The following is a 26,338-nucleotide window of genomic DNA, read 5'->3' on the forward strand; positions in this document are numbered from 1 at the left end:
GCAGTGTTTGTTAAAGGATGTTGTATACTATAACAACAGTTTATTTAAATATAAAAAAGTATTTATAATCCTAATCTTTGTGGTACCCTAGATGTTTTTTCTGATGCTTGTAAAAAAATGTTTTTTAATCATATGTTAGATAGGAGACGTAATATTCAGCTACTGTAATATTATTAAGAGCAATTGGAGAATTCTAAAAAAAATACCAGAGTTAAGAGATAAGATTGATGAACACCACATTTTTCCTTCAGGAACAACAAGTCTCTGAAGAAACATCTGTGTTATAAATCTAGTCCACACACTAAGGGAATTGAATCTAGTAGAATGGGAACATTTCCCTGCAGGAATTGTTCAGCTTGTAAGTATATTTACACCAGTTCAGCTTGTATACACCCCGACATAAGTTTTAAATTTAATCTAGACTTTTATGCAGATTGCAAGACTATTAACATAGTGTATTTTGCTTTTTGTCAGTTATGCCATGTTTTCTACATAGGCAAAGCAAACAGATCTTTTAAGGAGAGAATCCTTGAGCATTATAGAGATATCAGGAATAATAAGAGAGAAAATAATGCATTAGCTCTACATGTCATGCATCATGATTCTGCTCACATTTTTTAATTTTTTGTACTTCAGGTCCTAGATGTAGGTTTGAGGGGTGGAGATTTACCAAATCGCACTGAAGCAGCTGAACAAAAATGGGTTCTGCTTTTTAATGCAGAACAATCCCCAGGTTTAAATGGGGTATCTACACTAAAACCTTTCCTAAAAGCATGTCCTCTAAAGCAGTAATTGTTTTTGCTTTTATTTCATTAGTTGGAATTTATTTAATTGCTGTTGATTTTTAAGTATGCAGTGTTTGGAGCCATTTAATTTATTATGATAGTTGATTGGTTGATTAATCTTATTTAAATGTTAGGTTTTAGTAGAGTTTGTCTGAAAAAGCGATGTGCCAATCGCGAAAGTGCTTACCTTGTTTTATCTTCTGTACATTTTGTATTAGAGGTTTTACTTTTAGCCTTGTAGGCTCGGTACTTTTTTATTTATCTATCTATATCTGTCTATCCATATACATATACACGTACTCATGCATGCATATATATATATATATATATATATATATATATATGTGTGTGTGTGTGTGTGTGTTTGTGTGTGTGAAGGAAACATTTCTAACTAATTACGTACGTTGTTCTAGTCAACATATTTTTAGTATGAACATGAGCATTGCTAAGGGGCAGTATAATAGGCTAAGTAGATTAATCATTAATGATGAATTTATTAAAGAGGCATACATTCTTAATGGATTTTTTACAGAAAGAGGTTACCCTTGTAATAAATTGGAAGATGTGAAAAAAAAGAAGAGCTAGAGCATAGGTTAGGGAAATTTGCCCCAATTTTAAAATAATGGTATGTTTTTGAGAACAGTAAGAAGGAAGAAAGGGGAAAGTGAGAGTTTCAGTGAAGCCTTGTTAGATCCCATCTGTCAAGATCCAGGCTCTGTTAAAGAGAGAATTAAGGACAATTGGAAAATTACTAGAGGCAGCCAAGATTTACTAGATGCTGTTTGTGAAAACCTAAATTTGCTACTGAAAAGGATATAATTCAAAATGGTTAACTTCCCTTATTGGGTGTTCTAAGTCAGGTATGCTTCTCTGTGATGGTTGTAAGGTTTATAGATTTATTAATTCTAGTGTTTTTTTTTAAATTTGCACACACTAATATTTTTTTTATTAATGGTGTTTATACCCGTAACAGTGGGTTTATGTCAGATTATTGACTTTTCAGAAACTCAAACTTCATGTGGTCGAGACCATATGTTCAACTTTCCAAAAACACAAATGAAACAAAACAACAAAAATCTATGTTTTTGCAGGGATGCTTCCCCCCCTTGCACCCAACACCCCCTGCAAAGTATGTATACCATCTCTGAGATCCCACAACAGTGGGAAAGGATAAATTCTCCAATCCCCACTGTACCGCAAACTCTGTGCACATGCTTTGAGTTTTCTGAAAATTGTAACTGTAGTCTCAACAGTATGAAGTTCGAGTTTCAGAAACAAGATAATCTGACATAACCTGTAACAGTATAGGGATGATTTATATCACCAGATGTTGGACTCGCACAGGGTTTTTAAGTAGGAAAAAAACACTAGAAAATTATTAAAACATATATATGAGCATAACTTGGTCACTAAAAATAAGGATATAAATAATGCATTGGCAAAATATTCCATACAATGTAGAGATTTTTGGAAGTTTTCATTTATGGTGGTATTAAGTGTGTAGCGAATTTGTGGAAGTGTCCAGTTGGAGTTGGAAAACAAGGAACTAAGGTGGCAAGTTTTATTAAGGGCAGATAAGTTAAATGATGATCTTAATATTAAAAGTTTGTTAAAAATGAAACAGTGGTGTTAATAAATGGATAGATTAATAAAATATTTATAGATGAATTTTGTGTTATTTTATTTAATTATAAGAATAAATATAGTAGCTTGTTGAGAAGTTATGAGATCTTAGGATGTCAGCTGATGAAATCACCTGATTTATATAAAACATTTTATAAAAGATGCAAGTTGCTTGATTTGATTTATTCTTAAGACGTTCCTGACATATTAAAGAACACAAGCACACAGTTTTACCCTGTGGCTGTTTCTTGTCTTCTTTTGTTGATGGTTTGTTTCATGAGTCATTTTAGTTCCACAGTAGAGTATGGGATTTTTTCGTCAGACTGAAAAGTGAAACATGACCTAAGGTAGGTAACTGTTTGAAATGTCGAGACCTGCTGAGTTCATCCAGAAACATGGAGACTGAATGGCCGAAAAAAGTCCAAGATGGCCATTTTTTTAGCATATTCCCTTTTTTCTGAGGTGTGGCAATCTTGGGTTAGTATATACAAGTTCATGGGGGGTCCATGGGGGTTTAAAGGAGAAGAGCAATGTTTGAGATTTGCTAGTCTCCCATAGTTTCTGACTTTTTTCGGCTTATTGGCACTCTGCATTTCGACTGCCGACGTTTCAGTTGGGAGCCCCTAAGGTAACCTGATGTCACACACACACCCACACACACTGTCTTACAGTGTATGCCAATAAAGTGGTGTGATGTAAATGCACTTATCAGCCACAGAGCATGGCTATAGTTTTTATCTCTGTCTTATGCATGCGATCACTTGATACACAGCATTATATGCATAGCATTAGTAAACATTAAAAAGTCAGTCACTCAACCCCAGAAACACTTAAAAAATGAAACTTCACACTTGAAACCCACAGTAATCAAAAACATAGAAACAACATTTAAGAAAATTAGAAAAAAAGTGAGAGAGAGAGAAAGTTACAGCTATAGATAGCCAATCAAAGCATGGCATTGCCATCAAACAGGACCTAAAAGTAGAACACTAAACTGTCTAATATTAAACTGACCAAAGTGAAGAACTGATACAAAAGGTAAATGTTAACATAATCCTCAGTACTCTGTCACAGAACTGCTACAAAATGTATCCCAGAAAAGCAGTAGAAAGCCATTCATAAGAAGACCTATCCATGAACATGTTTACCATATGTCATTAAGAGAAATGGAAACAGTAGTCCAAACTTAATTATAAAGGATAAATGGAGTATGTTGGTAGAGGTCTTGGTCATGGGGTATAAGAAGTACCTGAACCGTAGATTCTTTGAATGTTATTCTCTTAAACTTGTAATCCTCCCATAGGTGTTGTAACACCTGACAGGTGGGTATTTAGATAAATAACGGACATTTCAAGGTATTTGTAAGGCCTGCTGCACCCCTGGAAGTGGAAGTCATGTTATTTAATGTTCTCCCTTTCAGACATTACTGCTCTGTGAAGATGTTTTTTTTTTCATTGACTTTACTGTGTGACTTTGCAATTTTGTAGGATTTGTTTATTTATTAACTGGGTAAGTGGGCTGGTCCTTGGATCTTTTTATAGCCATGACCCAAGCCATTAGATGGTACTTATTGCCAGTTTTAATACAGATGCTTAAAACAGCATCTAATTTGTAAACTGTATAAGCTATGATAAAATCAGGTAAGTATGTAAAGGTAGCCTGCAGACTCCACAAAGTAGCAGCAGACATAATTGTAACAATGCATTGTACTGAGAAGTAATATTATACTTATTTACAATTAATTTACACATATATTGAAATATTTACCAATGGCATTTCGATGAAATTGACTGAATTTCTGAGACTAGCTCTCTTGGATGATATAATATAATCTAATGTACTTGTACATATTTATAGTGTTACTACATTTGACCAATGCAGGGATGTGTGAGGGCTTTTGAGTGCTAGCTTTTGTAGTTCAAGCATTGGCAGGTGTAGGTTTCTTTAATGTGCATTTGCAACTTTGTTCAGAATTGCATACAGTTTCATTCTAAATATATGTGGGAGGTGATTCCAGTTCGTGAGTGTAATTTTGCTAAAACTGCTTTAATTGAGAAATCATGAGTTGTGTTTTTTCAGTATTTGGGAGCTGTTTGTATTTGTATGTGGGCTTTACAGTGAATATTTTGATACTTTATCATGGGGGCAATAAACCGTTTAAGGTCTCATGCAGTGGGGGGGGGGGTGTTGACAGAGTTTTAGTGTTATATTTTTTTGACAAAATCTGATGTTATTCTTTTCAACCAATACTTGTGTTTTGGAATTAAGACATTAACGGATATTTCTTTTCTAGATAATATAGCTAGTTAGCAGTGGAGTAGTAGCCTGATCTTAGCTTTGCTGTTACTCTCTGGACTTGTTATGTGTGTTCTTAAAGAAGACTGTAGGCTTCATCCAGAGCCACAGATACTTAAATACGTTTCTGTAAGTACTATGATTTTATATTCTTAGGATTGGTGATGGCAGTTGTAGGTTTTAGTTTTTCATTTATTCTGAAACACAAGTAGACTTTGTTTTAGGACTTGGAATGTTAGCAAAATGTTGCAAAGGTTAGAGATCGATAAATTAAGTGTAACTGAAGTTTTTTCACTGCCAGTGAGAGTGACAGATGTGACCCCAGCAGAAGGATGTCATGTGCATGTTTTGGTTGTGCTGTGGTTGTGACAAATGAGGGGGTGTTTTTAATAAACATAAAGAATAGTATGTGGCCTGATACTGAGCCTTGGATACTGCTGGATGTGAAAATTCCTTCCAAACTGAACCATAAAGAGTTCTGACTGTTAGGTAGTTTTCTGTCCATGTCCAGGTAAAGGGTACTGTCACCAAAACTTAGCAGAGTGAGATTTATAAATCAACAGGGAGTGGGCTACTATTAGATGTCTTTAAAATACTATCTGAGAGTTGCCCCCTTCTCTGTAACGGAGTATATATTTATTTCTGAGTAAAGACTGTATGTGCATGTTTGTGTGCATGTGTGTGCTATTGTGTGTGTGTGTGTGTGTGTGTGTGTGTGTGTGTGTGTGTGTGTGTGTGTGTGTGTGTGATGTACTGCTAAGAAGTGGCATGAGTTTCATAGTAGTGGAAGTAATCGCTAAACTGACCTTGCACAATTTTTATTTCCAAGGATTTTTGTAATTGGACAGATGTTAGATGTTATTCAAGAATCTTGGGTATTGGAGAGGGAGCAGATTATTAAGAGAGGAGTGATATGAGTGAAAGAAGGATGCTTATGATTTCGTTTGAGCTGATTGGGTTGTAAATGACTGAGGAATTTAAGTGTTTTAAGCTGTTTGGCAAACTAGAAGTTATTAATGGTTTAATTTTGCTGTGACATGGATTGTGGGCAATGTATTTAATTGTTCTCCTGAACAGTTTTAAGAGCTAGACCAGGGAAGCCTTCTTATTTCATAGAAACATGGTTTAAACTGCTTTTGTATGTAGATTACCTTTCTAGTGCTCTTTAAGTCTTGTATAGTGTTGTGAATGGCTGTTTTTTTTTAGGTGTGTCCCTTAATTTCATTTTTCCAGTTCTCTACTTACCTTGGGACAAATTTTATCTTTAATTCTTTTTCTGGGTGATGGGGATAACTTCCCTATGGCTGGGTAAATGAGGTAGTAGAATAGTAGTGTGGCAGAATTTGAATCTGTTGGAATAATGTGCTCCAGTCTGTGCTTTGAAGTTCTATTGATAGCCAATTTTCTTTTGACTCTGAAAAGTATAGGATACTTAACTGAATGCATTTCTGCTTTGAATGATCATTTGTACAGGTTTGGGTCATGGTCACTACTGAGCATGGTGGAGAAGTGACTTACACCAGTGAGATGTTTCTACTATTAGGTCTGTTAGAGAGTACTGTGAACTGTGACATGTAGCAGCTGTCCTGCACTTGTATTGTACGGTAAGTCATACAGTTTACACATTGATCCATGTCCTTAACCTAACAAATGGCAGTGACCTTTGGGTAGTGACTAGAAGGTTGAGATCATAGAAATTAGGTTCTTTCATAAGGTAGATGGGCTTAACTCATCATGATTTTGCAGCATAAAACTAGCAGTAACTACAGTATGCTTATAGTTGAAGGTCTGTATACTGAAAAAATAGTAATGTGGCAAGGATGTTACAGTGGAGAATCTGTAAACATTTGATATACAAGTACCGGAGATGTGCTGGAAACATGAAACACAAAGGGTTACGTCAGATAAAGTAATGCTTATGTAGGAACAACCAATACCAAAAGTGAAGAAACCAGAAGCAAGAAAACATACAGTAGCTGGGGAGAAAAGGACAAAAATAGCATTGATTATCAAAATAGTTGTATCAAATGGTTATATTGCCTTGCAGAAAGACGTAAAGTTATAAAAAAATCAAGACATGCAGGCAGACCCAATAACAATGTGCAGTAAGGACACCCAGAGAGTTCCAGTAGTAATGGCAGCTGCAAGGCTAATACAAAGTAATTTCCAGGCATATTTACATATATCATCCCATGTGAACTACTAAGGATGAAATTCTGTGTACAATCCAAGTGCTGAGAAGAGCATTCATGACAGTTATTGATGACTGAAGCAAAACTGATGTTACGAGTTTTAATCATGCCTTGACACACACATAGGTTCCATTTATTCCATTTTATTAACAAATCCCTAAACACTTGAAAAAATTAAACGTAGCGAAAAAAGTGACTGGCCAAGATCATTGTGCTTTTTTTGTGGGACTCCCCTTCCCTATCACTGTTTGATTGGGGAGTTGGTAAATGTAAGTTTATATGGTGAAATCCTTCACATGTGGGTAACAAAAGAACCAAGATATACGGAGTAAGTAACAAAGGTAATGGACTCTGTTGAGGCTAATCAGAAAGCTTTACTGCATGTTAGACTGCTTTACCTGCCAGAGACTGATAACACAGCATAGACAAAGAGAAAGGGATAGGATCCCTTTAAGTAAATGATCAGTACAGGTAGAATTTTTAGGTGAATCTAGAACTGAAGCTGCTATTACTAAAGGGATAATTAGTATATATAAAATATTGAATGATAACTATCAGTCCCCGCTGGGCAGGGGCATCGGGTGCTGACTTTTCGGAATATGGCTAATTCTTGGCTAGAGTTGTAAGGGCCTCAGGGCCTAGTAACGTCCTATGATCCCAGAAGAATCGATCAGTAAGAGAGAATAGAAAGGCAATTTCTAAAGGAATAGTGGGAGAGTGGACCTGAGATTGTTAGACTGCTGGGGACAGAGGGAAAATGCACCCAAAATTGCTGCTCCTCCCTCTTCTGAGTTGAGCACTCCACAGGAGAGAACCATGATCTCTTAATTGGAAAGAGAAAATCGCTACACTGAAAACAAAAAGACAAAATACCAGATTAGATGATATGACCAGCTAAAATATCATATAGATAGTTATAGTAAATAAGAAGTTGATGATCTTCGTGTTTCACTGTTGCAGTCATTACATTTGGGTTATCTGCCTGCAGGTAGTCCTCAGCCGGCCTGAATGTCAAAAGTCTTGGATCCTGGGTCGGATGCTGTGTCTCCTACCATGACGTCAGGTCGTCAGGGGTATAAAACATACAGCCGATGCCATTACATCAGTCTTTCTTGCTGTGCAGTGCCCGAAGCAGAAGCAGTTCGCAAGTGATGGTCGGCCAACTCCTGAAATTTTTGTTTTCGAGTTTCAGAACCGAAGTCTTCAAAATAGCTAAGTACCCCATTGGGGATCCTTTTTCTTGCTCTAAACCGATGTCAGTAAAAGTTAACAATTGTATTACCTGTGGAAAGCAAATACGTCATAAAGATTTTCATTCATACTGCATTCCTTGCTTAGGCTCAGACTACAACATCCCTCACTGTCGGTTTTGTGCCTTATTCAATCCCAGAACTATTCGTCATTGGTTTATTTTTGCAGCAAATTATTTTGGTACTCAGTTTAACTATCCAGAAATGGCTTTGGTAAGCCATCCGACTACTGATATTCCATAAAACCATAAAGATAAAGACAGAGACAGACCGCATAGGTCCAAAGCTGCCGACGACGCTTCCGTTAAGCTAGTTGCCGGTTTGACGGTACTCAGTAAGGCACTTTCGAAGCCCCTGATACCCGCTACTTCAGATTCGCGGGCCTCTACTGAGACCCATTCGGAGTCCGGTATGCCGTGCGATGCTTCTTCAACCATGGAACCTGCAGATGTCTCTACTGTGGATGGGTCCGGAGCCACTGTGCAGGCACCAGCTTCTGAGGGGTATATTCAGGCCTACTGACTTGCATTTCAAACCAACGCCATCTTCTTCTTCAAGGCCTAAAGCTTGACCCATGCCTAGAAAACCAACTTCCAAACCGCATGGTCACGCCCATATGCCTAAAAAACAAATGATAAGAATGGCTGAAGACCTTATTACTTTAATTAGGGGAAGCCAGCTTTCACCCTCTAAGAGACCTAGAATTTCCTTCTGAGTCGTCTGATCAGGATTCTGAAATTTCTGTTTCTTCTGATGACCAGGATTTACTCTTATCTACCTATGAGGATTCTGATGCAGAGGACTCTATTCCCTCTGCTTCCCCTCCAGAAGATGTTTCTTTTGGTGAAACCTTTCACACTCTTAGGGAGCATTTCCGCTGGGAAAGCCAGGATTATTCTTACTCCAAAAAGAGGCTTAGGGAATTCTTACTCCTCCCTCAACACAGGCCTTTAGCTATCCCTCCTGTCCTGGACATTGTAGATGATGCCTTCATGGAATTAAGCCTGGCCCAAGACACTTTACCTCCAGCTCCTAGGAAACCTGACCGGTATTACAGAGTACCTGACTCTCACAAGTTCCTCTTCAAAACTCCTACTGCGGATCCAGAGACCATTTCCTAAGGACCTAAAAGCATTAAGGCTACTACTGCCCAAAACCCTACCCCCTCTGATAGAGATTCCAGGGCCTTGGACAGATGGGGTAAGAAGGTATACACTTCTGCTACTTTGGTCATTAGGACCTTAAACTGCCAGTTTCATATGTTAAAGTATCAGCAGCATATTATGGGAGTACTTAAACAGAAAATTATGTTGATTCCAGACTGTGCTGAAAATAAAGAATTACAGGATTTAATGCATTCTGCTGAACAAGTTAGTAAACATACTTTGCAATGTGAAAGAGGAAAAGCAGTAACACCCACCAGGGCAGAATCAATAAAAAACTTTGAACACCACAAAGTCCAGCAGCCAACCCACGAAGATGACTCGCAGCAGTATAAACAGCAGGATTTATTGGAACAGGCAAAATGAATACAAAACTGATAGACTAAGCATAAAAGAATGCTTTCGCCAAACACATAGGCATCATCAGAGTCTTAATACAAAGAAAACAATGTGCACCATTTTAAATACCCTACTTCCCGTTTAATGGGCAGAAAACCAACTTCCTAATAGATATGATGGAAGTAGTGTTGAAGAACAACTTCCTGAACTTTGAAGGTGACCTATTCCAGCAAGTTTCAGGGGTAGCAATGGGGGCCAAGTGTGCCCCCTTATTTGCTAATGCGGTTTTATTGACGTGGGAGAGGGAACACATCTTTACGTCCAAAAACCATTTAGAAAGAATTCTGATGTACAATAGGTTTTTGGACGATATTTTGATTCTATGGAAAGGTGACCAAGACTCAGCAAAAGAGTTTGTGGACTATCTGGGAAAAACTACTAACTTTTTGAATTTCACTTTCACATGGAAGGAAGAGAGTATTTCTTATTTGGATTTATTGATTTGTAAGGGGGAGGGGGGTTTTACAAGTAACATCTTTAGAAAAGAGAACTATTCCAACTCCCTTTTGTACTTTAATAGTTACCATCCATTTCACCAGTGGAAGGGACTAATTAAAGCCCAAATGGTCAGAACATCCAGGTTAGTTAGTCAAGATGATGACTACAGAGATGAAATGTTTAAACTGATCGGGATGTTTATCGATCGGGGGTACCCTTTAAAATTGCTATTAAGTGTTAAAAGAGACATTAATAGGAAGAGAAATGGTAGATATGCTCCGATTCTTAAGGGTGGACTAAACATTAGGGAGGTTACAGAGAATAGAAAAGAAGAACAAAATGACAATCTTCGTTTGGTGGTGAAATTCAGTGAGACGACACCAGCTTTAATTCAAATAGTAAAGGAAGTGTGGAACTTTTCCCTAAGTGAAGAGGTTAAAAAGATATTGGGTAATAGTCCAAATGTAGTCTTTAGTAGAGGGGAGAACATGAAGGACATTTTAGAAAAGAACAAATTAAGGAATTATAGGTCATACATGAGGAAATGTGGTTTTTGCAGAATGTGTAGATTTGTGTACGAAGGATCACATGTGTGTGTAGAAGGGTATAAATACACTATTAAATGTCCGGGACAGTGCAATTGTTGCACTAAAAATCTTGTGTACTTAGCCTCTTGTTCTTCCTGTAATTCCTACTATGTAGGTAAAACCATTAGGAGGCTTCGGGACCGGATTTCGGAACACCTTAGGTCCATTAAAAAGAAGGATTTGCACAACGCACTTTATATACATACCACAAAATGCAAGTTTTTTAAAAAGTTTTTGTTTTTTGTTATAGGCCGTGTGATTGATTCAGGGGATGGTGGTGATGTGGTCAATAAGGTTGGGGCCTTAGAAACTGAGTGGCAGATTAGGTTAGATGCTTGTAGACCGCCAGGGCTTAACGACTACATCTCCATCAAGCCAATTTTAAGATTAAGATCCCAGCAGTTATAGGTATTGGCTATCAACTTAATTGGTAAAGTCTAATTTAATGGAAAATACCACAATAATAATAATAACAAATACAATATTTTTTATAACATTTTTTATAACATTTTTTATTTAATATTTTTTATTTTTCATTATTTTTTGTTTTTTACTTCTATTTTCAAAAAAGACTATTTTGATTAATTAAATGTTATCAGTGATAAAATTTATTATTATGAATTTATGAATTCATTTAGTTTTAGAGTAAAATGTATGTAAATTATTGTTGTGTTTACAAATTGTAATAAAATTGAAGTATGGATGAGTTTTTAAACTAAGAACTATTTGTTATAAATAAGTTTTTTATTTAATTAATGGAATAAATGTATTTAAGGGTGGGAGGGGTCTGCTTCAACCTATTGCAACGGGAAGTAGGGTATTTAAAATGGTGCACATTGTTTTCTTTGTATTAAGACTCTGATGATGCCTATGTGTTTGGCGAAAGCATTCTTTTATGCTTAGTCTATCAGTGTTGTATTCATTTTGCCTGTTCCAATAAATCCTGCTGTTTATACTGCTGCGAGTCATCTTCGTGGGTTGGCTGCTGGACTTTGTGGTGTTCAAAGTTTTTTATACTTTGCAATGTGGTTTTGACTCTTTAGAAGCATCTTGCAGGGCTGCTGTCACTGGGTCTGTTCTTAGAAGGCATGCTTGGCTTAAGGAGCAAAATTTGCCAGATCATGTTAAAGCTAAATTACCGGATGCTCCCTTAAACCAAGACCACCTGTTTGGCAACAAAGCAGAATAAGTGCTTAAAAATATGGAGGAAAAAGCTAAATCTATGCAAACTGTGAAAGATTTCCTGCAAGTACAGCCTCCCAGATTTAGTAGGCATTGGCCTTCTAAGAACTGGTTCTTTCCTGTCTCTTCCAGGCCTTCTCAGACCAAACCCAGGAACTGCAGACCCCCTAGGCTACAGTCTCAAGGTACTCACAGGCCTAAGCAGGGGGGGGGGGCTCCCACTTCCAATGCTGGAAGTAGTAAGATACCCTCCCATGGAAAAATATCACAATGACTTAACCTTAAACCTTCCAAGGCCTGCTCAACTGCCTGCTCCCTTTGGGGGAAAGATCGGCCAGCATGCAAAAAACTGGGAACTCATTACCAGGACAAATGTGTTTTAAATATAGTTTTCCAAGGATACAGATTCCACTTCCACACCTTACCAACTCCAAACGGTTGGCCAGACCTACCCCCAAATCAGTGGGTAGAGGCTCAACAGCAGGTTCTCTCTCTTCTAAGTATCAGGGCTATTCAGCCTGTCCCAGCAGATGAAAGGGGGCAAGGTTTTTACTCAAGACTTTTCCTGGTACCCAGAAAAGACAGCTCCTGGCGTCCTATCCTGGACATCTCTATTCTCAACACCTTTTTGGTAATCCCAAAATTCAAAATGGTAACACTTCAACAGCTGCTTCCTATGCTAGGCAAAGATGCCTGGTTGGCAACCTTAAACTTAAAGGAAACTTACCTGCACATTCCAATAAGGGAATCATGCAGGAAATACCTACACTTCAGAGCAGGCTCCATGCACTATCAGTTTTTCTCTGCACTTCTCTTTGTTTTATCTACTGCACCCAGTGGATAAACAAAGTGCCTAGCTCCAGTCATTGCATTTTGCAGGCAAAGAAATATTCAAATATACCCATACTGGGACGATTGTCTAATTCAGGCAGAAAGCCAGGACATGCTACTAAAACATCTGGCATTTGTAAAGAAACTTCTAACCTCACTGGGGTACACCATAAACAGAAAGAAATCTCATCTCGTACCCTGCCAACAAATTGTATTCCTGGGAGTAATCTTGAACACAACTTCCCAGATGGCCTACCTCAAGCCAGAGAAATAAGTTTATTTGACAGCCTACTTCAAACTACTGGCCACAAAGACCTAGCTATCTGCAAGGAAAATCCTGCAAGCCCTGGGGTTCATGGCTTCCTGCATCCTACTAATTCCATATGCAAGACTGCATATGAGGAAACTACAATGGTATCTAAAAAGCCTATGGTGTCAACATTCTTAGGACCTGGAATCAATTATTCCTATCATTCCTTGTATCAAGACAGAGTTCCTTTGGAGGGCAGAGGCCTGCTACCACAACAAGGGGCTCCCATTCACTCTACCCCCTGCCACCCAAACCTTAACAACAGACTAATCAGACTAAGCATGGGGGGGCTCACTTGGCAGGGCAGTGCATTCAAGGCAAATGGAACCCGAGTCGGATACACCTGCATATCAGTCAAAAAGAAATGTTAGCTGTACAGAATTCCCTGACAGCCTTCAAGGACTACATTCTTCCAGGACAATTATTGGTAAAGACAGACAACTCCACTGCTATGTGGTACATAAACAACAGGGGGGAACCCACTCGTACCCTCTCTGCAGGCTAGCCATGGTTCTGTGGAACACAGCCATGGTTCTGTGGAACACAGCCTTGAGCTACCAAGTGCACCTACAAGCCCAATTCCTGTCAGACAAGCTAAATTCACTGGCAGATGACCTAAGCAGAAATCTCATGGACCCACATGAATGGAAACTGGAACCAAAGATATTCAACCTTTTGAGAAACAAACTGGGAAATCCAGAGATAGACCTGTTTGCCTCCCCTCAGAATTACCAGTTGGACAAATTCTGCACAAGGACTTCCAACAGTCAAGCTTGGAAAGTGGATGCCCTGTCCTTCACCTGGGAAAGCCTATCAGTTTATATCTTTCCCCCTCTGCCTGTCCTCTCGAATGTTCTACTAAAGATCAAACAGGACAAACCAAGGACAATACTTATTGCACCAGACTGGCCACGCCAGCACTGGTACCCCCTCTTGTGCAGTATGTCACTGCTGGAACCTGCCTCAGACCCCTTCCCTGTTGTCCTAGCAGGAGGGCCAGATTCTGCACCCTCAGCTTCAAACCCTGAACCTTGCAGCCTGGCTAATTCCTTGAGCTCTCCAATAGCATCCCTCAGTAAGCAGGTGCTTGATGTCATTCTGGAGGCAAGGAGGCTTAGTAGTAGAAAATCCTGTGCTGAAAAGTGAAAAAGATACTGTCCCTGGAGCCATACTCAGGGGATGGGCACAACGGTGCCCAGCTTACCACATATTCTTCAGCACTTAACAGAAATGCTCCACAAAGGCCTTTCCTTCTCGTCAATTAAAATTAATGCCTCTGCCACTTCAGCTCATTGTAATACGGAACCACCCCTCTTCTCTCACCCCCTGCTAAAGCAAATCCTCAGAGGGGCCAAAATTTAAGACCACCCAGGAGAGCCCCTATTCCAGCCTGGGACCTTAACTTTGTATTGGAAAAGTTCACTTTACCTCCTTTTGAGCCAGCTGCAACTGAAGAGTTGAAATTCCTTTCTTAGAAAACAGCCTTCCTTCTAGCCATCACCAGCAAGAAGAGTGTCTGAATTACAGGCCCTCATGGCAGTGGAGCCCTTTATCATCTCCCATGCAGACAGGGTGTCCCTCAGGACCAAGCCTTCCTTTGTGCCCAAGGTGGTGTCTAGTGTAACCCTTAATCAGTCCATTCATTTGCCTACTTTTTTCCCTAATCCACAGAACAAAGGAGAACGAATACTGCACTCTTTGGACATGCACAGACAACTTAGATTTTATTTGGACAGGACTAAGCCTCTCAGAAGATCTGAACAGCTGCTAGTTGGCTTTGCTGCAGGGGCAGAGGGGAAGGTCATTTCAATGCAAACCATTTCTAAGTGGATAGCCCATATCATTCATTTCTGCTATAAGCACCATGGAAAACCTACCCCACAGGGGATAAGATCACATTCCACCAGGGCTGCATCTACCTCTACAGCCTTTCTCAGAGGAGTCCCTACCAGGGACATCCTAGAAGCTGCTACCTAGAGCTCTGTACATACCTTCACCAAGCATTACCACATGCCTATTTTTTCTAAATCCAGAGGTGATTTTGCCACTGCAGTCTTGCCGGGATTAATAGCTAGTCCTAATGCTCTCTAACTTCCTCAGCTTTGTGAATCAACCCAAATGTAATGACTGCAACAGTGAAATATGAAGAACATAGTACAGTTGTATACACTTACCATAAATATAGATGTTCGAGTGTATTCACTGTTGCAGTCCTGGTTACCCTCCCTCCAGCCCCCTGACTTCTCTTGGCTATACTTTTCTTCTTGTTTAGTGTATTTCACCTTTCTGGTGTATTTGCTTTTTGTTGGAGGTGTAACCTAACATATCATTGCTTCTCATTATGGGGGCACCTGACATCTGGGGCAAGAAAAACTGATGTAATGGCATCGGCTGCATGTTTTATACCCCTGATGACCTGACGTCATGGAAGAAGAGAGAGCATCCGATGCATGGATCCAAGACTTTGATATTCAGGCCGGCTAAGGGCTACCTGCAGGCAGATAACCCAAATCTAATGACTGCAACAGTGAATACACTCGCACATCTACATTTATGGTAAGTGTATGCAACTGTACTTTATTACTGAAGTAGATTTATAAGCACAGAAATACCAGTAAAGCAGAAAAAGGTCACTCTGGTCCCATTATTCAAAGAGAGGTGCAAACCAGAAGCATAGGGAAAGCTCTAGACTCATTAGTAATCTTACATAAACTATTCATTCTTTTGGAAGTTGGCTTAAACTGAATAGTAGTAGATATTTTACCTGAAGAGCAGATCATGTGACACTAATCTAAAATTTTGCATAATAAGCAATAAAGACAGGAGATGTACAACTTCAGATGGATGTAATTTTCTTGGACTTCAACAAAACCTTAAAAGCTGGAAGTTCAAGTTAGAAATAGATCATAGTTAACCTTAGACTGCTGGAATTGCGCCATCATTTGATGTTATCAATAAAAGAAATGTCTGATTGGTAGGGTGTGGAGAGTCAAAATCAGGCAACATGTAGTAAATGAAAACTGTGATGTGAGGATAGGAGGTGAACATTCAAATTCAGGCAACATATTGGAAAAGAAAACTGTCCTGATTGTTGGCTATATACTCAAAGAATACAATTAAAAGTAGAAAGATATCTACACAGAATTCTTGCCTCCAGTAGGAATGTGAGATACTACTGGAAAAACCCATTTAAAAACAAAATAATACAAAAACTCATTCAAAAAAACAGAGGTGACAAACATGATAGGATAATATAGTCACATTATCAGAGTGTAAAATCTTTAGACTAGCCACATTGCAGAATTCTACCACACAAGGTCATTTATTTTTACTTCAGAACAAGGGAAATGTAAGATATGTGACCTCTTTCTTTAAATTATTGGTGGTAATAGTATGTTTGACATGTAGTGTAGTTTTCTGTGTACTAGACAACTTCAAAAATCAGATGTGAAGGGGGAATTCAGAAAATTGAGTGAAGGAGTAAATCAGGCCTGAAAATAGGGATGTCTTAAATCAGGCCTAAAACTAGAAACTGTCCAACAAAATAGGGACAGTTGAGAGGTATGGGTAACATTCTTCCCCTGCCCAACAAATTAGCTGCAGTGGTAATAAGGCTCCAGGGGGATTAAGAAAGGAGCCAACGGGATCACCCAGATTGGCCTGCTCCCCAGAACTTAACTCTTGTCAAGGAATGAAAGAGATGACTAGGCCCTCAGTTAAGGAAAAATGGACCGTAGGGTCATCACCTATACTGGAGATGTCTAGCTGTTGATAATGGGTAAAAAGGAACAAGTTGGTCATTTGGATGATGCTCGGAGATTCATGGGGCAAGATCTTGTTGATTTGGAGAATATCAGAGATAGTAGTGTTGAGGGATAAAAGTGATCTCCTGCAGAATATGTTGACTGGCATGAATAAATGGACTGATGAGACTGGGAATTACCTAAACATGGACAAGGTGAAAAAAACAGTGAAGCACATGTGAGATTACCACCATGAGTAAACTAAATTTGTTGTATAGACCAGGCCCTTAGTTTCTTCAAAGAAGCTTGGTGGTTGGCTTAATGGATAAGGTGTTTACTTCACAGACACAAGCTACAGGGTTTGATTCTCACCTTTAGTCAATGTCTGGTTATTGACAAGGCTTGTAATGGTCTGCAGACCCTTTTATAGGTTAATACAAGGCTAGCAACCTCTAGGGTCTTTATAAGACTGGTCATACAAACTAAATGTGTCCCATGAATTATTGTATCTTGGATATTATATACTGTTTGACAATATGCAGTAAGAGGAGACAGGGACATTAAATCTGTTTTCCTTCAGTGTAAACATGAAAGTATTGCCTTAACTTGAGGGTTTATGTTCTGAGAAATGTTCTGCTGATGGTATGTAATTACAAAATCCTGACAGTTTCAAACTGTTACTGGATCGAGATAAGGGTTGAGTCTTAAAAATGAAATCAAGTTATTTCATAATTCCTAAAGAACCATAACCAGATATGTAAATGAATATGACTGGCTCTAATTTCTCATGATCTTTTTCTGCCATTTCCATTCATATAATTTAGTCTTACCATCTCTTCCTTTACCTTTGTAGGTCACAAATTACATCAGTAAAATATTTAATCTCCCTCATTAACTGAACTGCCAATATTTTCCTCATTCTGTGTTTTACTTTTCTGGTGCTTTCTGTTTTTTTATTTTATTGTTCACTTTCTCTCTTCTCCTTATATGCTGTTACATTTTTTAAATTGCCTGTGACAGATGCTCACACTGCATATACTACACACGCTGGAGACCCCATGAAAATACCCCTTATGCCCATTGGAGATTGAACTTTGAGGGAAAATTTAATTTTTTATCTCCTTAAGTTGGCTGTTCTGTGTGACCTTCAGTCTTATTAATGTCTTCTCGCCATAGGTTAACTGCCAGAAGTTTCAGATTCCATGATTCAAAATAATGCCGCACAGAGGGTTTCTACTTCATTTATGTGTGTCTGTGTAGTTTGACCTTAAAATTGGCTGCTAGTCCAGAAACGGTGACAGCTGCACAGAATGAGGGAGGTCCTATGTCCAAATTCCATAATTCATAACAGTCAAACAAGTCGAGTAGTTTCATTACTATGTATGATGATAAACTACCCTAGCCTCTGTATAAGTAGAGAAATGGTAATGTGTATGTATGTGGGTGTCTGATTTGTAATAAGTTTACCCTATTAAGTCTGGAGGTTTTCTTCCTGGCCTCAGCTGAAAATGGGTACTTTTGACCTAGATGGGCATTCCCGGTAAACAAAAGTCAAATAAAATTTATGAAAGACCTATTGTTCCCTTTTTGTTCTACAAAGCTGTGAGGGTTTGTTTTTTTGTTATCAGTTGTTTGCAGATCAGAAGACAGGCTGGCATTGTCTTCCCAGACTTACAAATAGAAACCAGAGGCCTTCATATTATAAAATATTTTCGGCACGTGAATGCATCCAGAATGTAGTTTCATGTTGTCTTTCCTTGAATTTTTCAGGGACAGAAGTTTTCCTGTGACATACATAGCCTCACTCACATTTTTGAATTATTTGATTTCTGTACGCTTTTCTCCTGTGTCCCTGTCTTGTTGTGGTACACACACACCATGGCTTCACCTTTGGCAAAGAGTGGCAAAAGAATAGTGTTTTTTTTTTTTACTTACCAACTGTGGTTCATCCTTGAATCTTGTTCATTGTGGTTTGTGTTTTTTCACTGATGAAGCATCTGCTGCATACAGAATACTCTTCAGTAAAGTACCAGCCACGCAGATGTCTGTGGGGAAGCCTTCTGCTGAGCTACTTATTTAGGAAGTGTGGCGACATTGCTGTTCTTGTAGACCCATTGATGTTGTTTGAATCAGATCTTAAGATGATTTTTGGTTTGTGTCCTGTTCTGTGTTTGTTTAATACATAGCGGTAGGCTCTTTCTAAAATGCAATTTGTACAGTTCGTTTGCTTGTTTATTTCTTTGTATGTGTTTACTGGGTTAGAGTACTCCTCCATGTGGAACCATTTCAAGCTCAACCCTGGAGGTTGCAAGGGTGCAGAAATGTAATGAAAGACAAACACAACATTATTTAGTTATTTATTTACTATTTGTTTCACTGCGTAAGTAGACTGGTCTGTTGACCCTTTTCAGCCACAACCCGAGCTCAAAGAACAAAAAATACAACACTGTCTTTCTAAACAATGTTAAATACAAAACATAATGGTGAGATTCAGTAATATTCAAATAGGGTAAGATTAAAAGATCCAGTCAGTATGCATTCAGAAAAAGAAAATGTATACAAAATGCAAGCTAAGATGTACATAAAATACAGTGACATCATACATATAATATATACACTCCTATATACATGTGAAATATATGCACGTAAGATGCCACATGAAGAGGTTGAGAAAAGTTTCTGAAATGTATTCTATTACTCTTAAGAGATGGTAAATTACCTAACTGTTGTTGTGGTAGCAGTCCCAGGTAGATTGAATAAAAAGATGCTCTTTAAATGCATCTAAGCTTCTAATTTTTTCAAGATTTTTGATGTCTGTAGGCCGGTAGTTGCAGCAGTTTGGAATGGAGAGTTTACCAGAGAGAAATTGTTGCCCTGTATACTTCTGAATACACAATGACCATGCTTTAGAACCTTGTAAATTTGACTGCTTAGAAGAAAAGTGGCCATATGAGGCACTGAAAGCCAATTGGAGTTTTTTTATCAGACTGCAGTGGTGCATGAGAGGGTCTACTAACAGAATGAATCTGCAGATTTTATTCTCAGCAGCCTGTCTTCTGTGACTATTGTGGGCTGAATGCATAACAGGAAAAGTTAGGTATACCATTCAACCTCAGAGAATTCCCATTATATGTACAAAGAAAAAAATAATGGGGGATAAAGGCCCAAAAATAGGAACGCATTTTAAATATTGCTCTTATGAACTTAGAAAGTTGCTTGAGTAACAGGTCTTTCATTAGCATGCATTTTTCTGAAGGATATGAAGTCTGAAACTCAAATGTCTGTCAGTTTTTAGTGGTTTCAGTCCTCATTGAATTGCCAGAAACCACAAATTTCATGATAAACAGACCAAAAATATATGAAGCAAAATTTTGGGCATTCTGTGAAAATCTGGAGAGTTAAGCTGTATGAAAGAAGGTCATATTCCAGTTTTGAGTATTAAAATATTTTTTAGCAGTGGCTCTACAAGCAGTGGGAGAAAGGAGGTAATTTATCTTAATATAGTTTTAATTGAGCAATGACTTTATTGGTTACAAAATGTGTATGTGTGGAAAAGGAAAGAGTATGATCCAGTATTAAGCCTAGGTACATCTGTTCAGTGACATTGGGTGTTATGTTCCCAAAGAGAATAGGAGAGATAAAGGGTCATTTCTTTGCTGAGTTAAAGACCATGACATCTAATACCAGATAATGTTAGATGGTTTGGCTTGGTTTTGCAGTCATTTTTTACTGTTATACACATTTACAAATAACATTAAGTTAAGAAGTGTATTGATTTGTAGATAAAATGTGATTTAATCTTGAGACAATTTAGACCTCTTTAACTGCCATCCAAACACATTAAAAATTTAAATCTTAAGTCTGGACTTGAAGGATCTTTTGTCAGTTTCAGACTGTCATGAGCAATTGGATTAACATTTTTTCATTGTATAGGAACAATGTCATATAATTCAGTGCCATATTACTTTACAGAAAAAAAAATGTTAATTTAACTACCTAAATAGTTTAACCACCATAACTTGCAAACCTAGTAGACAGCTGTTTTTCCATCTTACAGTTTTGTTTTGTTCGTCAGTTACTGAAAAGTGAAATATAGATATATTTTCCAGTGACATTTTGTAAATTTGAACTTGTTGTTTTTTTCAGCTCATAGTATGCCAAAGGCCACTGCAATGTCTGGACATGTAACACAATCTGGATGGTCATCAAACTCTCCAGCTAAGCAAGGGGTATGGAGTACAGGTAATAGGCCTGCTCCGCAGCCCCAGCCAATGGACCAGGATACATTGGTACAGAGGGCTGAGCATATTCCTGCAGGAAAAAGGACACCCATGTGTGCTGAATGCAACGCTGTCATAAGGTAAGTGGTGTTTTATTTATAGTGTCTCTAAGCAGTACTTTTGTCCACAGAAGAGGTATGCACAGTGAAAGGTACAGTTGCTAATACATTGATATTCATTCAGCATATGTGCTTAATGCAATATGACACAATTGTATTGTCATTTAGGCAGACTTATTCTGTGATTTCATAGACAGATTATAAGTATTCTACTAAATTCAGCAGCACTTTTAATAGTGTCAAGAAAGCATTCACTTGCCAGAAAAAAAAGGATGGAGCATGAGCTGATTATATTTATTTCCTGTCACCTTGCATATTAATTGCATACTTTTGTCTTGCTTGCAGTACTTGATTTCCAAATGTAGAAGTTAAGGAATTCCCTGTTGAATGGTTGGTGTTCACTTTGAACCTGGAGATTTAATCTTACGACATGTGTGGCACAACACCTGGAAAAAGGGCAGTGTCAAGCCATCTTTAAGGAGACATTTCTACCAACTGTTAGATTTAGTAATGTACTCCTCAGGAGATATAAATCTCCTTTGCAAAATAAATACACCATGTTTGAACAATAGATATGTATCTCAGGTAATGCCACTTCTTTGAAATCATCTTCCTCTCCATGTAAGGCAAACTACTTTTCTTACGCAATTTAAATGTAATCTAGATGGATAGATGGTTAACAGCAAATTCTCCCCTGGTTTATCACCCTTGGCCCTTGTGGACAGAGGCAAGATTTACATGTTATGCTTGTCTCTGGTTTATTTTTACTTAAAATATATGTATGACAAGGCTTCTAAGGATCTTCACAGATCAATAGCCTAGTAAGCAGCTTTGAATTTACAGTCCATTAATAATAAGCAGTTGACACAGAGGATGTAATTAACTTACACAGCTTCACTTGTGGTCATGAGCTTTGGTTAGTGATGAAAAGGCTGTGGTCAGGAATACAAACAGCAAAAGTGATGTTTTTTTCATTGTGTAGTTGTGCTTGCTTAGTGATTTTTTTAAGGAGTTCAGCAGTACAGGATGATCTCGTAGCATAGCATATGTTACTCATGTTCAGAGAAGTCACTTAAGATGATTTGGGCATCTTGTGAGGAAACTCCCAGGAAATGCCCCATGGTGTGCCAGGCACAGCCCATTAAAAAAGGTTCTAGGGTAGACCCAGGAAATGTTAGGGGGATTATATATCAATTTGTCTGGGAGTGCTTGGGGATCCCTTAGTATGAATTGGAAATTGTTGCTGTGAAGAGGGAATTGTGGTTTGCCCTGTTCAGCTTGCTTTTACCATAAACATCTGATGAATAGTTGGCTTAAAAATTTAGATAATGGTGATGGTAAGTTGCATGCATTTACATATATCAGTACCACTTACATAATGTTGGAAACAGAAGTTATGTTTCCCCTCTTTCTTTCTTCATGAGCTACTGATTTGTTTAATCAGTGGATTGTTTTTGTTCTGTGATATACTGTTTCTTTATACCTTGTTTCTTCTTTTTGTTAATGTGTTGTGTATGTGAAGGATTTGCCAGAGAAAACTACTAGGCAGTCAGTCTATACACAGTTACAAGCCAAGCCAATAAACTATTCAAAAGTCCCCTTCGGCGTCAAGGAGGGCAGTACAAGGTAGATTAAGAAGAGCTCCATTAATTGGGTATTTGAGGTAACATTTGTTCTGCAAAGGAAGAGGAGGGTTGGATCTTTCATGTTTCAAAGGATTCGACACAAATCATTATTAGAGTCTATAACAAACTGAGTAAAGAGAAGAGTTACTAGTCTGTATGGATAGGTGAGGGACTTGGAACCACTTAGATTAGTAATTTCTCAAGATTATGTAGTCATGTAGATTTTTTTTTTGGAAGAACCCTTAGGGTCCTTTTTTCTTGATATCTCCTTGACATTTTTGTTATATTGTTGCTTCCTTGAACTTTATTGTTCAGGTACATAGGACTTTTTAAACAAATATCCCAGACTGGAGGGATAGTTTCTGCTATATTATGAAATGGGATTGGAAGATTTGTGTATCTCACTGAGTAAGTGTTCCCTTCTCAAAGTGTGCTAGGATCTCAGCAGAGATATTACCAAACAGAGCTTCTCTGCCTGAGGGAGGCAGACACTGCAGTCTGAGCCAGGCATATCTTTACATAACAGAGCCTGCTGTAGTTGGAGATTTCCAAGATGGCTGCACACTGATCAACAGTTTAACTTCATCTCTGCCAGTGAGAAAACTGAAACTGAGAACATGTGTGCCTTTGAAACTGTTTTTGGGTAAAATTCAGTTAGTGGCAAGTAAACCTGCTGCATGTGGATGCCAGTAAAGAAATTTGGAAGACCTGAAAGAAAATCAACCCGAAAAGGTGAAGAGAGGACATTGTCTAGGAAGGATTCTGCAGCTTTTCAGCAAAAATCAGTTCAAGATAAATGGCTTCCAGCAATTTAGAGGAAAAATAAATCAAATGTTCTCAGAGGTGATTAAATAACATATTGAAGGACTATATCAACTCAAATAACAAAAGGCTGAAAAAATAGAAGCTTTAACTAGCTGTTCAGGTGAACTGATGCAAAAATCAAAAGATAAAAATGAAGAAAAAGCTGAAGCTTCTCAAGAAGAGCAGTTTCAAAAAATAGTAAAGCTAGAAGACTGAATGTACAGAAATAACCTGAAATATTCTGCTGTACCAGAGAAACTAGAATGGGCAGACTGTTCTAATTTCAGGAAAACACAAATAAGCAATTGAATTGGTGTTACAGGATAGTTTGTGTTAATTGAAAGGGCGTATCAACTGTATGCTCCAAACATCTGGCTATCAGAAGGCAACGAAAACTTATATTAGTAAAGAAAGAGTTGATCCTGACAAAACTGTGTCAGAAGGGCAAAGTATTAAAAATTGGAGACAGCAAAGTGTTTGTAGAAAATGATTATTCACTGTACACCATGCAGAAAAGAAGCAAATTTATCCCAGCAATCAGGGAATGTTGAGAGGCAAGTGTGAGATTCAAACTGCTATATCCAGTTGTCTTCAGAGTATTTTGTTTTGTAGGATTAAAGTAATATTTTGATACAGAACAGCATAAGGAAGAAAGAAAAAGTTATCCAACAAAAAGTGAGCCAGCAAGCAGAATGTGGCACTGCTTCTGACATTAAAGTGAATAGAGTGACTTTGCCAGTGAAAACGTTTCCAGTGTTCTGAAGGAAAATGTTTGAGAGACAGAAAAAGCTCAGGTGTTGACTAGAAGAATCAAGAAGACCTTAAACAGTCTGATGTGAGATGGAGATGAACAGGAAGAGCAGCAACACTAAAATTAGTCAATAAATGGGTGACTATAAAGCGGGAATCATATTTGTGAAAGGTGGCTTTGTAAGAAAGAGTAGCTGAAAAATGGACTTTTATTGACTTTGTTCAACTTGTGGGTGGACTGTAAATCATGTTACCCCACTTTGTCATTAATGCTTAGAAGGGAAAAATGTAATTAAGTAAAACAATTTTTATTCTTAAAAATAATAACATCAACCAAGTACTGGTGTATGTATTAGAATATTTGAGGAAACATAGTGGTTATGGAGAAGTTAAAATTGGTTTGATAGTACACTTTTTAGAACTGGTCCTTGAAAATAATCTATTCATGTTTAGAGATGTTTTTTATAGGCAATGTGATGGTGTAGCTATGGGCACACCTTGTGCGAACAGCTATGCCAACATCTTCTTAGCCCATTGGGAGGAACATGTGTTGTTTCGTGAAACATTATTTGAAGAGCATGTAGTGTTCTATCGGCGTTTTGTCGATGACCTTTTTGTGCTATGGAGAGGGACACCAGTACAACTGTAGTCCATGCATACCTTGATGAATAGTTTAACTACTTTCCTCAAGTTTACCATGCATTTCTCTGACCATAGGATTGAGTTGCTAGATTTATTTGTGGAAAGGCTATCTGATGAGATTATCAACACTGGAGTATACCGCAAGGCCTGTCATTGTAATTCATTACTCATGAGAACGAGTATGCATCCACCATTTATATTCAGGAACATCATGAAAGGGCAGGCGATTAGGGCCTCTAGGCTGAACCCTATGGATATAGGATTTGCCAATGAATCAGATAACCTGAGAAAGAGGTTAGTGGAAAGGGGCTATAATGAGAGTGAGGTCAATCAGTATTTGGATGAGGTTAATAATTTACGTTCAACAACAGCTAGGCCGTACTTTGGACCGATGGACCCAAATAGTATAGGGATGGGAAAGATTGAATCTTGTGTCAAGTTTCAGACTATTTATTCATCAGATCAGTCTGATATTAGGGAGATTGTTAACAAGTTTTGGTGTGTCCTGCAGGTTGATGATGACCTTAAGCAGATAGTGGGAGAAGCCCCACGTTTTCTTTTCAGGAATAAACACAACTTAAAAAGGTTGTTGTGTTATCCAAGATTGGATAGACGCCCTACAGAAACCGGTTGTATGAGACCATGTGGTCACTGTAACTTTTGCCCATTTATTGATAGTAACGTTGAGTTTTTTCATCCGGATTTAAAAAGAGTATTTCATAGTACTGTGGAAGCCAGCTGTATGACCATTCATGTCGTCTATTTAGCAGTGTGCCAGATGTGCTCCTCCTTCTATGTGGGTAAGACCAACTGCCCGCTTAGAGATAGGATGAGAGAACACAATTATCATATTAGGAAAGGCACACTACACAACGCTTTAGCTAAACATGTTGCTACGAATGGTCAGTATCATGAATTTCTCTTCAGAGTGTTAGAAGTCATCACCCCAACTTCCAGGGGAGGTGACGTTAGGACGTTCACTGAGGGCAAAGAGAGTGACTGGATAATAATATTGAGAGCAGATAGGGGTTCTGGATTAAATGAAAGGGTGTCTATAAAACTGAGGTTGAGGCAGCGGAGGCATGTAAAATGATAGCAGGTTTTAATAGTTACTCAGTATATATTCTTTTCACATATATGATGATGAGTTCTAGATATTTTATATATGTTTTTTAAGCATTAATACGTTTTTATGCATTAATATATTATTATTTTTTATGCTTTAATACTTTATATACATTTTTACATGTTATGCTGCTATGTGCTTTTGTGTTTTCATGTTTTTAAGGGTTAGGATGTTCATTGAAAGGAAAGGCTGTGATTTGACAATACCTATATGAATTGGAACAGTGGTCCCAGGTTAAGTATGAATGAGTCATT

General features: G+C 38.1%; 1 protein-coding gene across 13 annotated transcripts in view; it reads left to right on the forward strand.

Annotated features, from left to right (window-relative positions):
* The window catches only part of LOC122793337 (PDZ and LIM domain protein 5-like), a 2,364,325-nt gene that overhangs the window by 1,992,776 nt on the left and 345,211 nt on the right, over positions 1 to 26,338 (forward strand). For all 13 annotated transcript variants that reach the window (XM_044061256.1, XM_044061255.1, XM_044061265.1 and 10 more), the window contains one exon: positions 20,945 to 21,158. In XM_044061256.1, the coding sequence (XP_043917191.1) occupies positions 20,945 to 21,158 (214 nt within the window). The remainder of the gene's footprint in view (positions 1 to 20,944; positions 21,159 to 26,338) is intronic.

This window comes from Protopterus annectens, chromosome 2.part0 (assembly GCF_019279795.1).
Source record: "Protopterus annectens isolate FY-2018-M chromosome 2.part0, PAN1.0, whole genome shotgun sequence".
NCBI lineage: Eukaryota > Metazoa > Chordata > Ceratodontiformes > Protopteridae > Protopterus > Protopterus annectens.